This window comes from Alligator mississippiensis, chromosome 4 (assembly GCF_030867095.1).
Source record: "Alligator mississippiensis isolate rAllMis1 chromosome 4, rAllMis1, whole genome shotgun sequence".
NCBI lineage: Eukaryota > Metazoa > Chordata > Crocodylia > Alligatoridae > Alligator > Alligator mississippiensis.
Genome location: NC_081827.1, coordinates 144,233,398 through 144,248,658, shown reverse-complemented (window position 1 = coordinate 144,248,658; position 15,261 = coordinate 144,233,398). Strand labels below are relative to the sequence as shown.

Below are 15,261 nucleotides of genomic sequence, written 5' to 3'. Positions count from 1 at the left end.
GCCTTTGCCAATTGTGGCTTCAATGCTTTATGAGAAGAAGCTACTTCTCCAGGCCTGAAAGGGACTCTTTGCTTAGTGCAAAATCCTAGAATTTAGGGAAAAAAAAATCAAGATACCCTGGGCTCTTTGTTCATATCCAACAGTGCAGGGACTTAAGGAATTTGTGAACACATAACCAAAGGATGGGGTGAGGGAGGAACTGAAGTAAAAACAGAACTCACTTACAGAGCTGATCTGTGCTCCCCTTACTTTCTGTGGTGTTGGTGGTTCCTTCTGTAACAAGAAAAAGGAGTGGTCACTCCCTTTTTTTTTTCCCTCCCCCCCCCCCCCTTCTGGTGGGAAGAGCAAGTTCTGGTGGTGAATAGCAAGTTCAAAGGCCTGAATCAGCTGAACAAGATACTAGGGACACAGGTAGGAAGGAGGGCCCTGACAAGACAGAAAGATTCAAGAAGAGGTTTGGAAGCAGGGATGACCCAAGAGTGGCCAGGGAAGTCTTATGATACCCCATGTACTTGTGAGCAGCAGCCTGGCCAACAGAAATTTAACCCATCTGAGGGTGCCTCTCTTTTCCATTTAAGAGAAAAAAAAGCCATGCTTAGAAACAGAGAGCACCCCTAGTTACCAACACGTTGAGTATTTTCTGATCGGGGTGCTGATGCACCAGTGATGAAGTTCAGGTCAGAACCTTCCCCAAACAGTTCCATAAAGGATTGTGTCCAAATGAGTCCTGGGGGGAGCAGAGCACTGAATCTCAAAAGACTACCCTGCTATATGGAGTTTAGGAAACAATTAGGGACTACATCCTTGATGCAGAAGAGAAAAAAAAAAAAAGTGACTTGTTGCAGAGGAGGAAAAACAGGAGGAAGACAGAAGCCAAACTCACGTGTATTCCCAGTTGCAGACTCTGTATTCAAACTGCTGCTGGGTTGCACTATGAAAGAGGACAATCAAAAGAAATCTGCTCAGATCAGTAGCTCGCAATAAAACTGTTCTACCAATTCGTTGGGTGGCTTTACTTAGAGAATAGTTGTGACTCCTTTTCAAGTTAGAGAGAGGGACCCAGAACACAAAAAAACAAAACACTGTACCGCAAGGACAATGCAAGAGAGGTGCTGAACAGAAGAGGAGGTATCAACATTGTGAAAAGACCAGGGCTGGGATACTGCAAGATCAACAGGTCAGAACGTGGAGCATGTTTTGGGTTTGCAAGAAGATGCGGTGTGAACCTAAAAGCCAGCTCTCTGGTAATCCTCTTAATCTTCTGAATAAAGAGTCACACACCTCTTCTGTGGTTGCCTCAGTTCATATTATTATAGAAATTACTTAGTGATTATATTATCCTAACATCAAAGAATCCCAGTGATAGAAAAGGAACTGCAAAACAAGCAAGAAAAAGACGAACCTTGCCATATTGTCCTGTCACCATTTATGAGCTTTGTATCCATCTTTAATGGAATTAGGAGGGTAAAAAAAAAAGGTCACAGTCGGTGCTCCATCAGGGAGGTCTCTTAAAAGCCATTTTGGTGGCTCTTGGTCTTCACAATGAAAAGAGTGAAAGGTACATTACCCCGAGTAGGGAATAATATGGACAGAGACTACTGTTGTCTACCAAATAAATTAAAAAGTTATGCCAAAAGAGTTTTCTTACCTGTATCATTCACTGTGAATACTTCAGTGGGGAGGGAAGTAGAGTCTGTAAAAAAAAAAAAAAAGTTGGGGGCTTGATTGATACCCATTCTGAAGAAAGATTTTGCCTTCATAGGGAGCTTGAAGGGGTACATGCAGATGTTCACTGCACCCAGTCTACAGTCACATAGCTCAAAGCCAGCCATGCAATCATAGATTGGAAGTGGCTTGTTCATATTTGCTGGTGCTGGAAGCTACACCAGGAACCTGGTGGAGTAACTTGGGGCAGGGAGCATAGAACCAGCCCCACCAGGTTTGGGGGCAGGGAGGGTGTAAAGAGTAGGAAGAGGGCAGCCACAGGGCTGGGGGCAAGTGGCTAGGCTTTCCCAGCCCCAGGGCTATGCTCTGAACTTGTGCAGATGTTCAGTCAGCCTAACCTCTTCCAGATTCAAACAGTTCCCTTCCTCAGGTGAAAATAAGTTTTGACAAGGTCCAACAATATTTCCCCCCCCCCACCACCCATTTTAGCCTCCCTGAATGTCTGCACAGATCAGCACTTATATCTACTTAAGTGCTGATTGATCAATTAAAACCAATAGTTGGACTGATCTAAAAAAACAAACAAAAAAAAAAAAACAAAAAAAAAAAAAACACAATATCTTCACATACCCAGACACCGAAAAGAAAAAGAAAGAAAACACACCTCTAAGAGGGCCTAGGAAAATGTACAGCCAAACTAGAGAAAGCTAGACTGGAATTTCTTGATACACATTTCCAATGTTATCAGTCTTACATTTTATTTATCAGGAAAAATCCTACTTTTGCAGACCCTCATTCTCTCTTAGATAAACAGCTCAAAGTCAATACCTTTGAAAGCAGACTTACAACAGTCTTTTAAATTTGAAAGGCAGCTGCTAAGGACAACTTTATGAGCAAGATTAATAGCAACCACTATACAGATAAGTGAAAACAATTGACATAAAAAAAGAGAGGGACACTCATGGGTTGTGCCAGCTGGTTTGCCTTTATTTGCAAGGGAGCTGGATTCCACTGCAAAAAAAGACCCACCAACATCCTTAACCAATCAAGAGGTCTCCAGAGTCTTCCGATTAAACCTTAACCCCCAACAAACAGGGCCAGGTTTTCAGGTTCAATACCAACTTGGGCCAGACCACAAACAGAGTAGGAAAGAAAAAAAAGTATGCCAGTTACCACCCTCTCTCAATTTTGCCTCCACTCCCAGTGCATTTGCATGTTTGTATAACAGCTGAAAAATGACATAATTAAGAATGCTGTCTGAGAAACACAGTCATCTCATTTTAGGCATGAATAGTGCAGCCTGCACCCGACATGGTTGTCAGCTGTGGCTAGAAGGCAGCAGCACCATTCAAATGACTCTTTGCACCACCTGGTTTTCACAAAAGGCTTTCAATTTTTTGCATGGGGCAAAGGCAAGGACAAAAAAAACAAAACAAAAGTACCAGTGCTAGAAGCTACTGGGCAATCTAGTCTTGAGTAGTTCTCTTTAAAAGATCTGGCCAAAGTTTAAATGGAAGCCTGGCCTCATCCGTCTGCACATCAGAGTGCAACTCACAAAAGACCTCTCATATACCCAGGGGAATACACTTCCAGCTCAACTTCCCTTGTGCAAAATGGAGTTTATTTTCTACCCAAGGAGGACTTGTACAATCTTTGATTTTTCCCTCAGCCTGATGAAGAGTGTGTGCATGCCCAAAGGCTTGCAAGGAATTATTTTTGCTACATTTTAGTTGGTCTAATAAAAGACCTCTGAACCAAGAGTTTTGCATTTCTCTCTCAGAGACACACAGATACAAAATAGATCCCTGGTCTCATCCATGAGCTCATGTTGAACTTGGCGATTAAAAAGCCATACTGAAAATAACTATTATAGAATAAGAAGACTTCACGGATAAAGAATGCTTCAGGGCAGGACTGAGAGGCACTGGCAGAGTTGTGTGGAGAGTCCTGGGCTAGGGTAGTAGAGAGGCTGATATTAAGCACTGTCACATGCATGAATATTCTGGTGACTACTATCCATTTGCCAAAATGTTTCCAGAACCTGGAATTCAGATTTGCCCAAAAATGCACCCTTTGTCCCAAATTCTTCTCTAAAAATGAAACAATATCACATGACTGAGGTGACCAGTTTCAGTGGAGTGTTCCCACGGGTTCCCTTAACCAACTAAAAAAGCCTCGTAGGCTTCAAAGACCAAAGTGATAGGGATGGCATATAAAAGCAGAAGTCACTCAGTGCTCTCCCCCAGCCATGAAAGAGGTGGGTTCCCCAGAGGGGTAAGGAAGGTAAATGACATGGTTCTATGCAGAGGAAGAATTGGTTAGCCATTCCTATTCCTTCCCCCTCCCCCCCCCACAAGGTATGCTTTAAGAGCAGCTTTCCATCTGCATGTAACAAGACATATCACAGCAATATGGATCAGACTGGAATAGCAGGAAGGCTGTGCAGTGTGACCAAGGAGAATAGGCAGAGCTGTGTAGAGGCAAGAGTTTGAACAGCCGTAAATGATAAATAAAAAAAAAAAAATAATAATAATAATAAATAGAGAAAACCACACTATATTTCAGTCATCTCCCGTCTACTTTAGGTAGCATAAGAAAGTGTTCACAACATTTTAACATCTGAAGTGGCTGGAGACTAACTTTTGCTCCTAGTATAGGGAACAGTAATCTTATTCCCATTAGCCTGCAGAGGTACTTGCTGGATGATGCTATGGTGATGGGGGGCAGGGGGGAAAAACACTGGAGTTTGAAAATAAAGGAAGTTTGAGAAGGTTTTCCCAAAATGCACTTGCTGTATGTGGTTTAGGAGTTAGACAAACAATGGGGGCGTAACCCCCCCCAGGAAAGTGGGAATCAGTTCTTTGATCAAGTGATTACTTATCAGTTGTTTAATCTGGCCCCAATAGTTTTTTTTAAAAGGCAAAGATAACATGGGAGGCAAGAACAACGTCAACTCACCTGTTATCTGCACAGTTGAGTTTGAGTTAGAAATGATGATATCTAGGGAATCCAGCCACAATATCAATTAGGGACTTTCCAAAGAAGCCCCCCCCCCCCCCCCAAACACACTACTCCCACCCCCCACCTTCTGGGTAATCCCCAAGGGTTCCTTTTGCATCAGACATCACTAGTTCTAGCAGTTTTGTACTGACAATTTAGCTAAAATTTTCTGATGAGATGGAATTGAGTTCCATGCTCTCTCCCAGGCCAGCATTGTGTTCTTCCAGCATTAAAATATAAAAACTTTCTTAACAAAAGGATGTTAATTATTAGTTTAATAAATATAACTTCTTTCGTCCATGGAGCAGAGTGAAGCTTTCTTCATACTGACCTCTCTCTTCTCAATGCTTGGAGGTTGATTGCATATCAGTGCAGCAAGATTTTAAAATCTTACTCCTCTTCCTGAAGGGTGGGGAGGTTTCACTAGTTACTGTTTGAATATTATAACTGGTGTTTTAGGGATACCAATGTGCTTCTGTTAAACTAGTTGACTCTTGGAGCTCTTTAGAAAAAGTGAAACCCTCCTGAAATTCAAATGGAGGCTCACACTCACCTATTTTTGCTGTAGACGCCTCAGTATTAGGCCCAGTGGAAACTGGTAAAGTAAAGCAAGATATTTTCTTTCATATAAAAAAAGGGACAGAGAATCCATTTAATTCCTCTTTATTAAATCCTGTTAAATCAAATTGTTTTATACTCCCATGGAGTCTGGAGTGATTGAAATGGAATAAACACAGGGAAAATGTCTTAAGGAATAATTCAAGCAGTGAATGCATACTTGACCATGAGATAGGTCTCCAGAAGAAGTGGTGGCCACCGTTACTTGAATCACTAGATAAACCAGGAATAATATCCTCTGTGGATCACTCCTATAATGACTAGAGTAGAGAGAGACCAGAGGTAACAATCTTTCAAATCAAATTTCTATATTTTTGCTCTTGGGAATTTGCAGATGGTCCAGGAATAAAAGTGGACCAAGCTGATTTAAAAGAGAAGCAGAAACTATATAATAGATGAATCTATGTGAGGAGGTGAAGGAGTCTGAAGAAACCAAACAGCAGAGACATGACACCTGAGGAAACCCTGTGGTCTTTCTACAGGGACTTACCAATAGGTCCTGCTGTGGCATCTTCCTGCTGGGAAGTGATGGATTCTAAGAACAATAACCAAGACAGAGCATTACACATCTCATGTAGAGGGGAAGGAGTTCAAGTCAGTCTTGTCTAATGTCTTCCCTACAGCAGGGTGGCTGACTGCAAGTGGCCCATTCTGCCCAAAAAGGACCCACTATCTGAGATGTCCACCATCCACAGATTCTGCCCCCTGCCAGTGGGCATACACACCCAGATGCAGGAAATGCTAAGCCCTGTAGGATACCCTTACAGTTGCAAGCCGACATCCTGCAAGGACCCTGCAACTGCACTGGAAGTTACCTGCTTCTCCCTGAATGGGTCTTATAGTACTTAATACTGCAGCCAAGGCTGGTTTCATGAGTTTGTTATACTTCTATAGGACTACAGGACTGAGGTCTCTAGGAAGTGAGACTTTCCTGTCATACAAGTGGAGACTCACCTTCCATATTTACTATTGATTCCTCAGTGTTAGACCTGGTAGAGTCTAGTGAAAGAGCAAGAGATTCAAAAGAGAAAAGGAAATATTAAGACACATAAGGGAACTCAGCTAGTTCCTCATTAATACCCTGTTAATTAAACTGTTCTATACTCCCCATGGAGACTTACCTCCCGTCTTTACTAGATTCTACCAGATCAAACACCGAGGAATGTACAGCAAAGCAAAAGCATGAAAAATATTTAAAATAATTTTGAAATATGCAAGTGAACCCACTCCATTCCTCTTTATTAAAAACCCTGTTCAAATGCCCATGGAATTTGGACCAGGAATGAAGGAGGATGTGATCTCGGGGGAATACTTCGAAGTAGTGAATGTGCAGTTAACCATAAGACTGGTCTCCAGAGGTGGCGACTGCTTCATTATTTGAATCACATGGACTTGACAAAGCCAGGAATGACTATATGTGGAGACAGATCAGAGTGGAGGCAGACAAGAGGCAAGCCAATGTTTTCCAAATCAAATTTCTATTGTCGTTATGCTCCTAGATACTTGCAAATGGCCCAGGAACGGACTCATCTGGAGTCAATTTGAAGGATTAAAAAACGGAAGACTCATCTATGTTGTTGTATCTACTACATGAGAGGTGGTGGAGCCTGAAGAACTCAAGTGGAGGGCTTCCTCATCTGTTATTTCTCTGAAATGGTGGAGGAAACAGTTGCATGTCACCACAGAGGTGTGATTTTGTTGACACTCTCAGTGTAGGCTTTGCTTCTAAGAAATCTCTTATATGAGCTCAGCCAGAGCTAATGTTCATGGAGCTCTGAGAACTGCAAGGCCAATATTTTGAAGTGGCTGCTAGTGTTGGATACTCAGTCATTGGTAGCCCAGCAGGAAGCACCCAAAACAAGTGGCCCCTTCTGAAAGGGCTGTATACCATTGCTCTGAAGTCTCTGACACTCTACCAGATGCTTCTACAGGGACACAAGGAAGTGATGTGGCCAGGACCACATCTAGAGTCTGAATAACCTAGGTTGCTAGTTAACCCATTTGTAAATGCATCAGCTTTCAGCTCAAGCCTAGGGCAGGGTTCTAAAACATGCCTCTGGAGTTCTTCATACAGTTAGTTACCTGCCCCCAGTGCTCCACCATCCTTCAAAAAAAATTGCAGTCCTACTCTGAGAAGTGACCTTGTAGAACAAGCTCCCTTAGCTCCTTCTGGAGTGTATTCAAGTATTATACTCCAACTCTGGCAATTAATATGCAGTGGGATCTTATTCTGCAGCAGCAGTCAGGGTACTAGAAGGGGGACTCACTAGTAGAACCTGCTGTGATGACATCCTGCTGGACATCTAGGGACAATAATCATGAGTATTACACATCCCCTGTAGGCTTAAGGGAGACCAAATCATTCTTAACCCATGTCATTCCCTCAGCTGTTTGTCCGACTGCGAGGAGCCCATTCTTTCTGAATAATGCACCATCCAAGAAAAGTCTTCTCCCCACAGTGATTTTAAACCACCCCTCCCCACCACCTGCCAAGTGGTCTGCTCCCTTCTTCTTGCCAGTGGCTATCCACACCCATGTGCAGGAAGTGCTAAACCCTGCAGAATACCCCTGCAGTTGCAAGTTGACATCCTACAAAGACCATGCAGCTGCCTCAAAAAAACTATACAGACACATATACACTGGCTTCTCCCTGAAGAAGACTTGGCTGATTCAATATTGTAACTGGGGTGCTTTAGGAGTATCAGTATGCCTAAAATAAAACCCTCCTGAAAATTGAAGTGGAAACCTCACTCACCTCCTATCTTTGCTGTAGATTCCTCAGTGGTCAAACTGGTGTAATCTAGTAAAACAAAGCAAGAGATTCAAAACAAAACAAAACCACACATGAAAGAACTCACTCACTTCCTCTTAGTTCTGTTAACTTTTTTATACTCCCTTTGAGCCTGACCAGGAGGGTGTAGGATAAAAAGAGAGGTAAGGTGACCTCCTTGAATATCTCAAGACAGACTCTACCTGTCTGGCTGAGCTCCTCAAAAAGAGCCAATACATACTTAGAGACAGCTCAAGACAGATGACAATTTCGGGTCTGGAGGAGCAGAACAGGCAGTGGGGATGCAAGAAGTAGCAGCCAAGCAGAGCCCAGTCTGCACGTGCACTTAGTCTCCTCACACCCTGCTCATCTCACCTCAAGACACCCTTCAAAAACAATGCTATGTTTTTGAGAACAAGTTGAGAATCACTCCTATAACTGTTCTGCCACCTTTCACAAGAGGTAGTTTTGCTTTGAAATATGCTAAGAAGATAAGAAGCAATTCCTATAGTCACATCTGCTCCTTGCCTGTATTCAGAGTTTTGTTTGCTGACATCTTCCATTCATATGTAAAGGTGTGTCTTTTTATACCAACTAGCCTGGTACAGTAGGCAGTCTAATGGTTAGCCTGGAACCAAGTACCTCTAACAAATATGACCCTAGGCAAGTTGCATTTGGTCTTCCAGTGCCTCACATCCCAACTGCAGAACAGTAGGCACTACAGTGATTGCAGTCACTTCGAGTGACCTTGCTTAGAGAACATTAGAGCACACAAGGCTCAGATGAAGGGAGGTGCACTCCACATCTTGGTGTCTATTACCAAGATAAATGCAATTTCCAGTGCTACTTGTGCCAGCCCACTGAAAAGGATGAGACTACCATAGATGTCACTAAGAGCCAGAGGTGGCCTGCAGAAGCTCTGCTGTTGTAAACAGGCTGTGAAGGATACCAGTTTGAACTTCAGACCTGAGGTTGAATCTGTGGGGTGCCAAGTTCTACAAGGAAAGGATGTTCTCACCTACCACCTGCTCTACAGTAACTAGGAGAGAATAAGCAAGTGGACCTCCTGCCCCCTCATCCTCAACCATGGGCTCTTTTTACAGAATCACATCCCCAGGGCAATTGGGACTGCATTTCAATTCTGATCATTAAGCAGGGTCTCAAAAAAGGGTCTGTAATGGCTCTGGGCACCAGGATCAGAGAGGAGACAGGGGTGGAGAAAGGGCATTGCCAGAGGTGAAGAAAATAGGGTTGTACTGAAATATGCAGGAAGCCTCCAAGAACAGTAGATGGGACACCTTGCCAGTCATGCTGGTTGCCTCCCTGAAAAGGTGAAATTTGTACTTCCCAGAGTATTATCCTCTTAGGACAGAGCCAGGACTCTTTTCCTCCCCAAGTCCTCTCATCCAACAGGAAAAAAAAAAAAAAATACAGGTCACACAGCAGCAGTTTTTCAAGCATTAGAAGCAGGACTCACTAGTAGGACGTGTTGTGGTATCTTGCTGGACAGTGACTGCATCTAGGGGCAATAACCAAGGCAGAGCATTACCCAGCTTGAATTATTTCATCTCCGTCACACACTTGTCCAACGTCATCCCCGCACCAGCTTGGAAGAGCCCACCATCCAAAATGACTTCTCTCCACAAAGATTCTGGGCCTCAGAGATCTGTTCCCAGATATCTGCACCCAGTTGCAGGAGATGCTAAGCCCTGCAGAATATCACTGCAATTACAGGCCAATGTCCTTCAAGGCCCAAGACTGTGCTGGAAGTCACCAAGTGACCAGGTCTGGTAAAGCTCAGTATAACTAGGTTGGGTTTTGAACATCAGCATGCCTCTTTAGGACTAGAGGACTCTCAGGTCTCCAGGAAATGAAACTCTCCTGTAAAATTCAAATGGAGACTCACCCATCTTTGCCATAGATTCTTCAGTGGTAAACCTGGTGGAATCTAACAGACAAAACAAGAGATTTAAAGAAAGAAAAGAAATTGAAACAAGAGGGAACCTACCCAGGTCCTCATTATTAAAACCTTGTTAAATAAGACTGTTTTCTACTCCCATGGATTCTGACCAGGAGTGGAGTGGGGTGGAAGAGACACAGGGGAATATGTTGTCCCAGGGAATCTTCCCAAGCAGTGAGCATCTAGTTGACTAGTCTCCAGTAGAAGTCACAGCTGCGTTCCTAGGTCAATCATTTGCATTAGACAAAGCCATGTATAAAAAAAAAACAACAAAAAAAACCCAAACACACTTCCCCAGTAGATGAACCCTGCAATGACTAGAGTAGTGGCAGACCAGACTTAAAAGGTCAACCTTTTCCAGATTAAAATATTTCTATTGGTTTTGTTCCTGACTTCTGAGTGGTCCAGGAACACAGCCGATAACAATTAGAGAGATTTTTAAAAAGACAAAGCTGAAGATATGCCAATGGGATTTGCACTATGGGAAAGGGGCTGAAATCTGTAGACCCCAAACTGTAGGCATGTGAAGATGAGGAAACCGATTGGGCTCCTGAAACAGCTCCTAAGGGTATTCATTAGTTAAGTGTTGACAGTGCTTTGGAGGGAAATATTGTAAAACCTCAGTGGCATGCTGGACAGCGTAATGTAGGCACATCAGTCCCTACAGCCAAGGCACATAAGGGAACAATGTGGCTAGCATATTCTCAATCCGTCTTGTTCCCCCACCCCGATTCTGAATAAGCTGAAATTCATTTCACCAGTGGACTAATGGTATCAAGCTTCAGCTCAAATATAGAGCAGGGACCAAACACATAGGAAGTCCTTCTCTCTGCAGCTGACTACCTGCCTACAGATGCATGCAATGCTCCAACTGATTTCCCATCATTTAAGAAGTACAGCTCTGCTTTGAAAGGTAATGATGCAGAACTAGCTCCTTTCTAGGAACATCTCTTCTGTGGGTGTACACAGAGTTTTTATTAATAGAATAAATGTGGACTGGACAAAGTCATGAATGCCAGATCTGAGTGGAGGCAGACCAGAGGCAAGCTTGTATTTTCCTTATCATATTTATATGGTCATTAAACTCCTCGGTATTTGCAAATGGCCCAGGAACAGAAGTGGACAACCACCTGGAGCTGATGTGAAGGATCAAAGAAAAAAGGAAGATTTATCTGTTTATGTTGTGTCCACTATGAGAGGTTGGTTATCTGCCCACAGGAGCTTGCAATGTCCTACCTTTTCTGACATCATTCAAAGTGCAGTCCTGCTTTGAGAAGTGACTTCATAGAGCAGGCTCCCTTAGCTCATTCTGTTCCTTGGGTGTATTCAGTTTTGTACTCAGACTCTGGCAATTAAAATGCAGTGGGGCGTCTTATTCTGCAGCAGCAGTCAAGGTACTAGAAGGGGGACTCACCAGTAGGACCTGCTGTGGTGATGACATTCTGCTGGACAGTGATAGCATCTAGGGACAATAATCATGAGTGTTACACATCCCCTGTAGGCTTAAGGGAGACCAAAACATTCTTAACCCACATCGTTCCCTCAGCTGTTTGTCTGGCTACGAGGAACCCATTCTTTCTGAATAATGCACCATTTGAGAAGTCTTCTCTCCACACTGATTTTAAACCATCCCTCCCCACCACCTGCCAAGAGGTCTGTTCCCTCCTTCCTGCCAGTGGCTATCCACACCCAGGTGTGGGAAATGCTAAACCCTGCAGAATGTTCCTACAGTTGCAAGTTGACATCCTGAAAGGACCATGCAAAAAAAAACAGAAGCCACAAATACATACACACAAGCTCCTCCCTGAACAGGTCTCATCACGTTTAATATTGTAACTGGGGTGCTTTAGGGACAATTAGGGGTGCACCAATAACGATTTTTTGGCAAATACTGATGGCCAATTATTAACCGGCCATATCAGCAGATACCAATCCAATAGCCGATATACTAGCCAAACACAAGCTGCTGGGTTGTAAGTCCACAGCTCCATCCCATGCCCTGCCCGATGCATCCTACTCCCTTCTTCACTGTGGGGGACCTTGATCTGCCCTCCAACACCACATCTCCCCTATGCCCCTTTCCTGCTCCCCCCCCCCCACATGGACTTACTAGCTGGATGCTGTTCTCCATGCTGCCCAGTTGCATTTCTGGCCCCATGCATGCAGTATTTATTAAAAATTGGTGACATTATTGGCTACAACAACCAAAAAAGCTGATTGTGTCAGGTTTCCTTTTAAGAATCGGTGCCAATCCAATATAATTGGTGCACCTCCAATATTAATATGCCTATATAGGACTGGAGGACTTCTGAAGCTCTCTAGAAAACAAAACCCTCCTGAAATTCAAATGGAAACCTCACTCACCTCCCATCTTTATTGTAGACTCTTCAGTGGTTGAACTGGTGACATCTAGCAAGACAGACCAAGAGACATCATCATCAATTGAGATGTGCAAGGCAACCTACTCACTTCCTCCTCAATAAATTCTGCTAATTAAACTTTTATGCTACCTTTATCCTACTGACTCCTAGTCAGATTCAAAAAAAATAAGCATAGAGAAGGTGTTGTCTCAAGGAATATTTCCAAAGAGTGAGCATCTAGTTGACCCCGAAACAGGTCTTCAGAAGCAGCGGTGGCATCATTACTTCAAATCATTTGGACTAGATAAAATATCCTGTGTGGCCCAATCCTGTAAGGACCAGAGTGTGGACTAAAGGTAAAAACCAAATATCTTTTTCAAATCAAGTCTCCTATTGCTTTACTTCTAGGAATATTCCAAATTGCTGAGGAATGAAGTTGACAACTATCCAAGTTTTTTGGTTTTTTTGTTTTTTTTTTTTATGTTAAGTTACAGGTACAAATACCTGGAGAAAGCAAGGCTCATAGACATGGGAACAGAGGAAAAACCACAAACATGCTCGAGACATAGATGTCACCTTAGAAGTGTAATCATCTTGAATATCTCAGTACAGGCTCCACCTGTCTGGATAAGCTCCTCAAAAGGATTATACACACTTAGAGACAGCTCAAGGCCGATGACACTCAACTTCAGGTCTGCTCATCTCACCTCAAGACAGCCTTCAGAACAACGTTGTAGCTACCAAGCTGAGAAACACTCCTATAACTGTTCTGCCACCATTCACAAGGGGCAGTTCTGCTCTGAAAGGTGACCATGTAGGAATGGTTCCTTCCTTCTGGCCATCTCCTGGTGGGGTGGGGGGGGACTGAGTCCAGCTTATAGCCCCTCCCTCCCTTGCCTGTATTCAGAGTTGCTGGCTAACTTCTGAGCTTCATATGTGAAGGCATGCCTTTTTTCCCCCCCTCTAACTATCCTGATGCAGTGGGCAGTTCAGTGGGCAGCCTGGAACCAAGAAACTCCATGACTAGTGTGACCTTTAACAAATCACATTTATCCTTCCAGTGCCTCAGGTCCCAGTGGGAGAGGCTGCAGTGATTATGGGCACATTGAGAAACCTCACTGCGAGAACATTAGAGTGAACAGGGCTCAGAGGAAGGGAGGTGCACTCCACATCTTAGTGTCCATTACAAAGATAAATGCAAATTGCCAGTGCTATTTGTGCCGACCCACTGGGAAAGAGGACACTGCCATAGGTGTCACCAAGGGCCAGAGCTGGCCTCCAAAAGCTCTGCTGTTGCCGAGGGGCTGTGAAGGAGATCAGCTTGAATCTTAGAGTATGGGTTGACAAGTTCTAGAGAAAAGCTTTCTCCAACCCATCACTAGCGCTAAAGTAACTGGGAGAAGATAAGCATGTCAGCTTCCTGCACCCCACCTCCACAACCATGGCCTCTTTTTACAGAATCACCTTCCCAGGCCAGCTGAGACTGTATTTCAACTCTGTTCATTAGGTGGGGTCTAAGAACGGCTTTGTGGAGGCTCTAGGCAGCAGAATCAGGGAGGAGTTAGAGTGGCACTGCCAGACAGGTGAAGGAATTAGATTTGTACTGGAGTGTGCTACTATGCCAAAACCTCCAAGAACAGTGGGTGGAGCACCTTGCCAGTCACACTTGCCACTTCATGGGGGAAAAAAAAGGAAGCTTGCGCTTCCCAGAATATTGTCACTTGGGACAGAGCCAGGCCTTGTTTCCTCCCCAAGTCATTTATGCCGAGTCTCTTCCCCCAATCTTCTCATTCCACAGGAAAGATGCAGCAGCAGTTACTCAGGAATTAGAAATGGGACTCACCAGTAGGATGTGCTGTGAAGTCCTGCTGGACAGTGACTGTATCTAGGGACAAAAAACAAGGCAGAGCATTACCTATCATGAATGATTTGGTCTCCATCACACTTGCCCAGGTGTCATCCCCACACCAGCTTGCTTGGCTTTCCATGGCCCATTCACTCCAAAGAGCCCACCAATTAGACTGACCTCTGTCCACAAAGATTCTGACCCCTCAGGGATCTGTTCCCTGCTCCCAGATATTTGCACCTAGGTGTAGGAGATGCTACACCCTGTAGAATATCCCCACAATTGCAAGCTGACAGCCCTGTGAGGCCCTTGCAACTGCACTGGAAGTCACCAGCTGAACAGGTCTTGTGGAGCTCAATATTGTACCTGGGCTGCGTTTAGGACATCAGCATACTTCTTTAGAACTAAGAGACTCCAAGGTCTCTAGGAAATGCAACCCCCCCATGTAAAATTCAGATGGGGACTCACCCATCTTTGCCATCAATTCCTCAGTGGTAGACTGGTTGGAATCTAGTAAAATAAAGAAATAGACTTAAGAAAAAAAAACAAAAAACCCCCCAAAAAACAAACAAAACACACATTACAAACCATACATGGCAACCTACCCATTTCCTCATTATTAAATCCCTGTTAATCAGACTGTTCTATACTCCTGCTATGGATTCTGACCAGGAGTGTGAGAGAGAATAGACACAAAGGAGATGTTGTTCATCCCAGAGATGAACTAGTGAGCATCTAGTTGACTACAAAAATGGTCTCCAGCACAAGTGATAGCCGTGTCACCACTTCAAATCATTTGGATTAGACAAAGTCATGTATAACTTCCAGAGCAGACCAATCCTACAGTGGCTAGGGCAGGGGCAGACCAGACCAAAGATCAATCTTTGTTTGTTTTTTTGTGTGCGTGTGTGATCTGGAAAAGAGAGTCTATTTTTTTGTCCCCATCTCCTTGTGAATGGTCCAGGAACAAAGTTGATAACAACCCAACTGATCTGAGAAATAAAGTTAGAAGTCTGCCTATGAGATTTAAGTTTCCAGATTT

The 15,261-nt window shown here is 43.8% G+C and overlaps 1 protein-coding gene across 11 annotated transcripts in view; it reads right to left on the bottom strand.

Moving 5' to 3' along the window:
- The window catches only part of LOC102572596 (uncharacterized), a 35,729-nt gene that overhangs the window by 2,202 nt on the left and 18,266 nt on the right, over positions 1-15,261 (bottom strand). For 3 of the 11 annotated variants that reach the window (XM_059726727.1, XM_019482148.2, XM_059726724.1), the window contains 14 exons: positions 14,688-14,729; positions 14,217-14,258; positions 12,378-12,422; positions 11,428-11,475; positions 9,960-10,001; positions 9,531-9,572; positions 8,039-8,083; positions 6,238-6,282; positions 5,774-5,818; positions 5,219-5,260; positions 4,624-4,665; positions 1,649-1,693; positions 884-931; positions 222-273 (listed from right to left, as the gene is read on the bottom strand). In XM_059726727.1, coding sequence (XP_059582710.1) covers positions 222-273; positions 884-931; positions 1,649-1,693; positions 4,624-4,665; positions 5,219-5,260; positions 5,774-5,818; positions 6,238-6,282; positions 8,039-8,083; positions 9,531-9,572; positions 9,960-10,001; positions 11,428-11,475; positions 12,378-12,422; positions 14,217-14,258; positions 14,688-14,729 — 625 coding nt within the window. Of the gene's footprint in view, positions 1-221; positions 274-883; positions 932-1,648; positions 1,694-4,623; positions 4,666-5,218; positions 5,261-5,312; positions 5,544-5,773; positions 5,819-6,237; positions 6,283-8,038; positions 8,084-9,530; positions 9,573-9,959; positions 10,002-11,427; positions 11,476-12,377; positions 12,423-14,216; positions 14,259-14,687; positions 14,730-15,261 lie in introns of those variants that run through there. The other 8 variants (XM_019482149.2, XM_059726725.1, XM_059726726.1 and 5 more) reach the window with 8 other exon arrangements.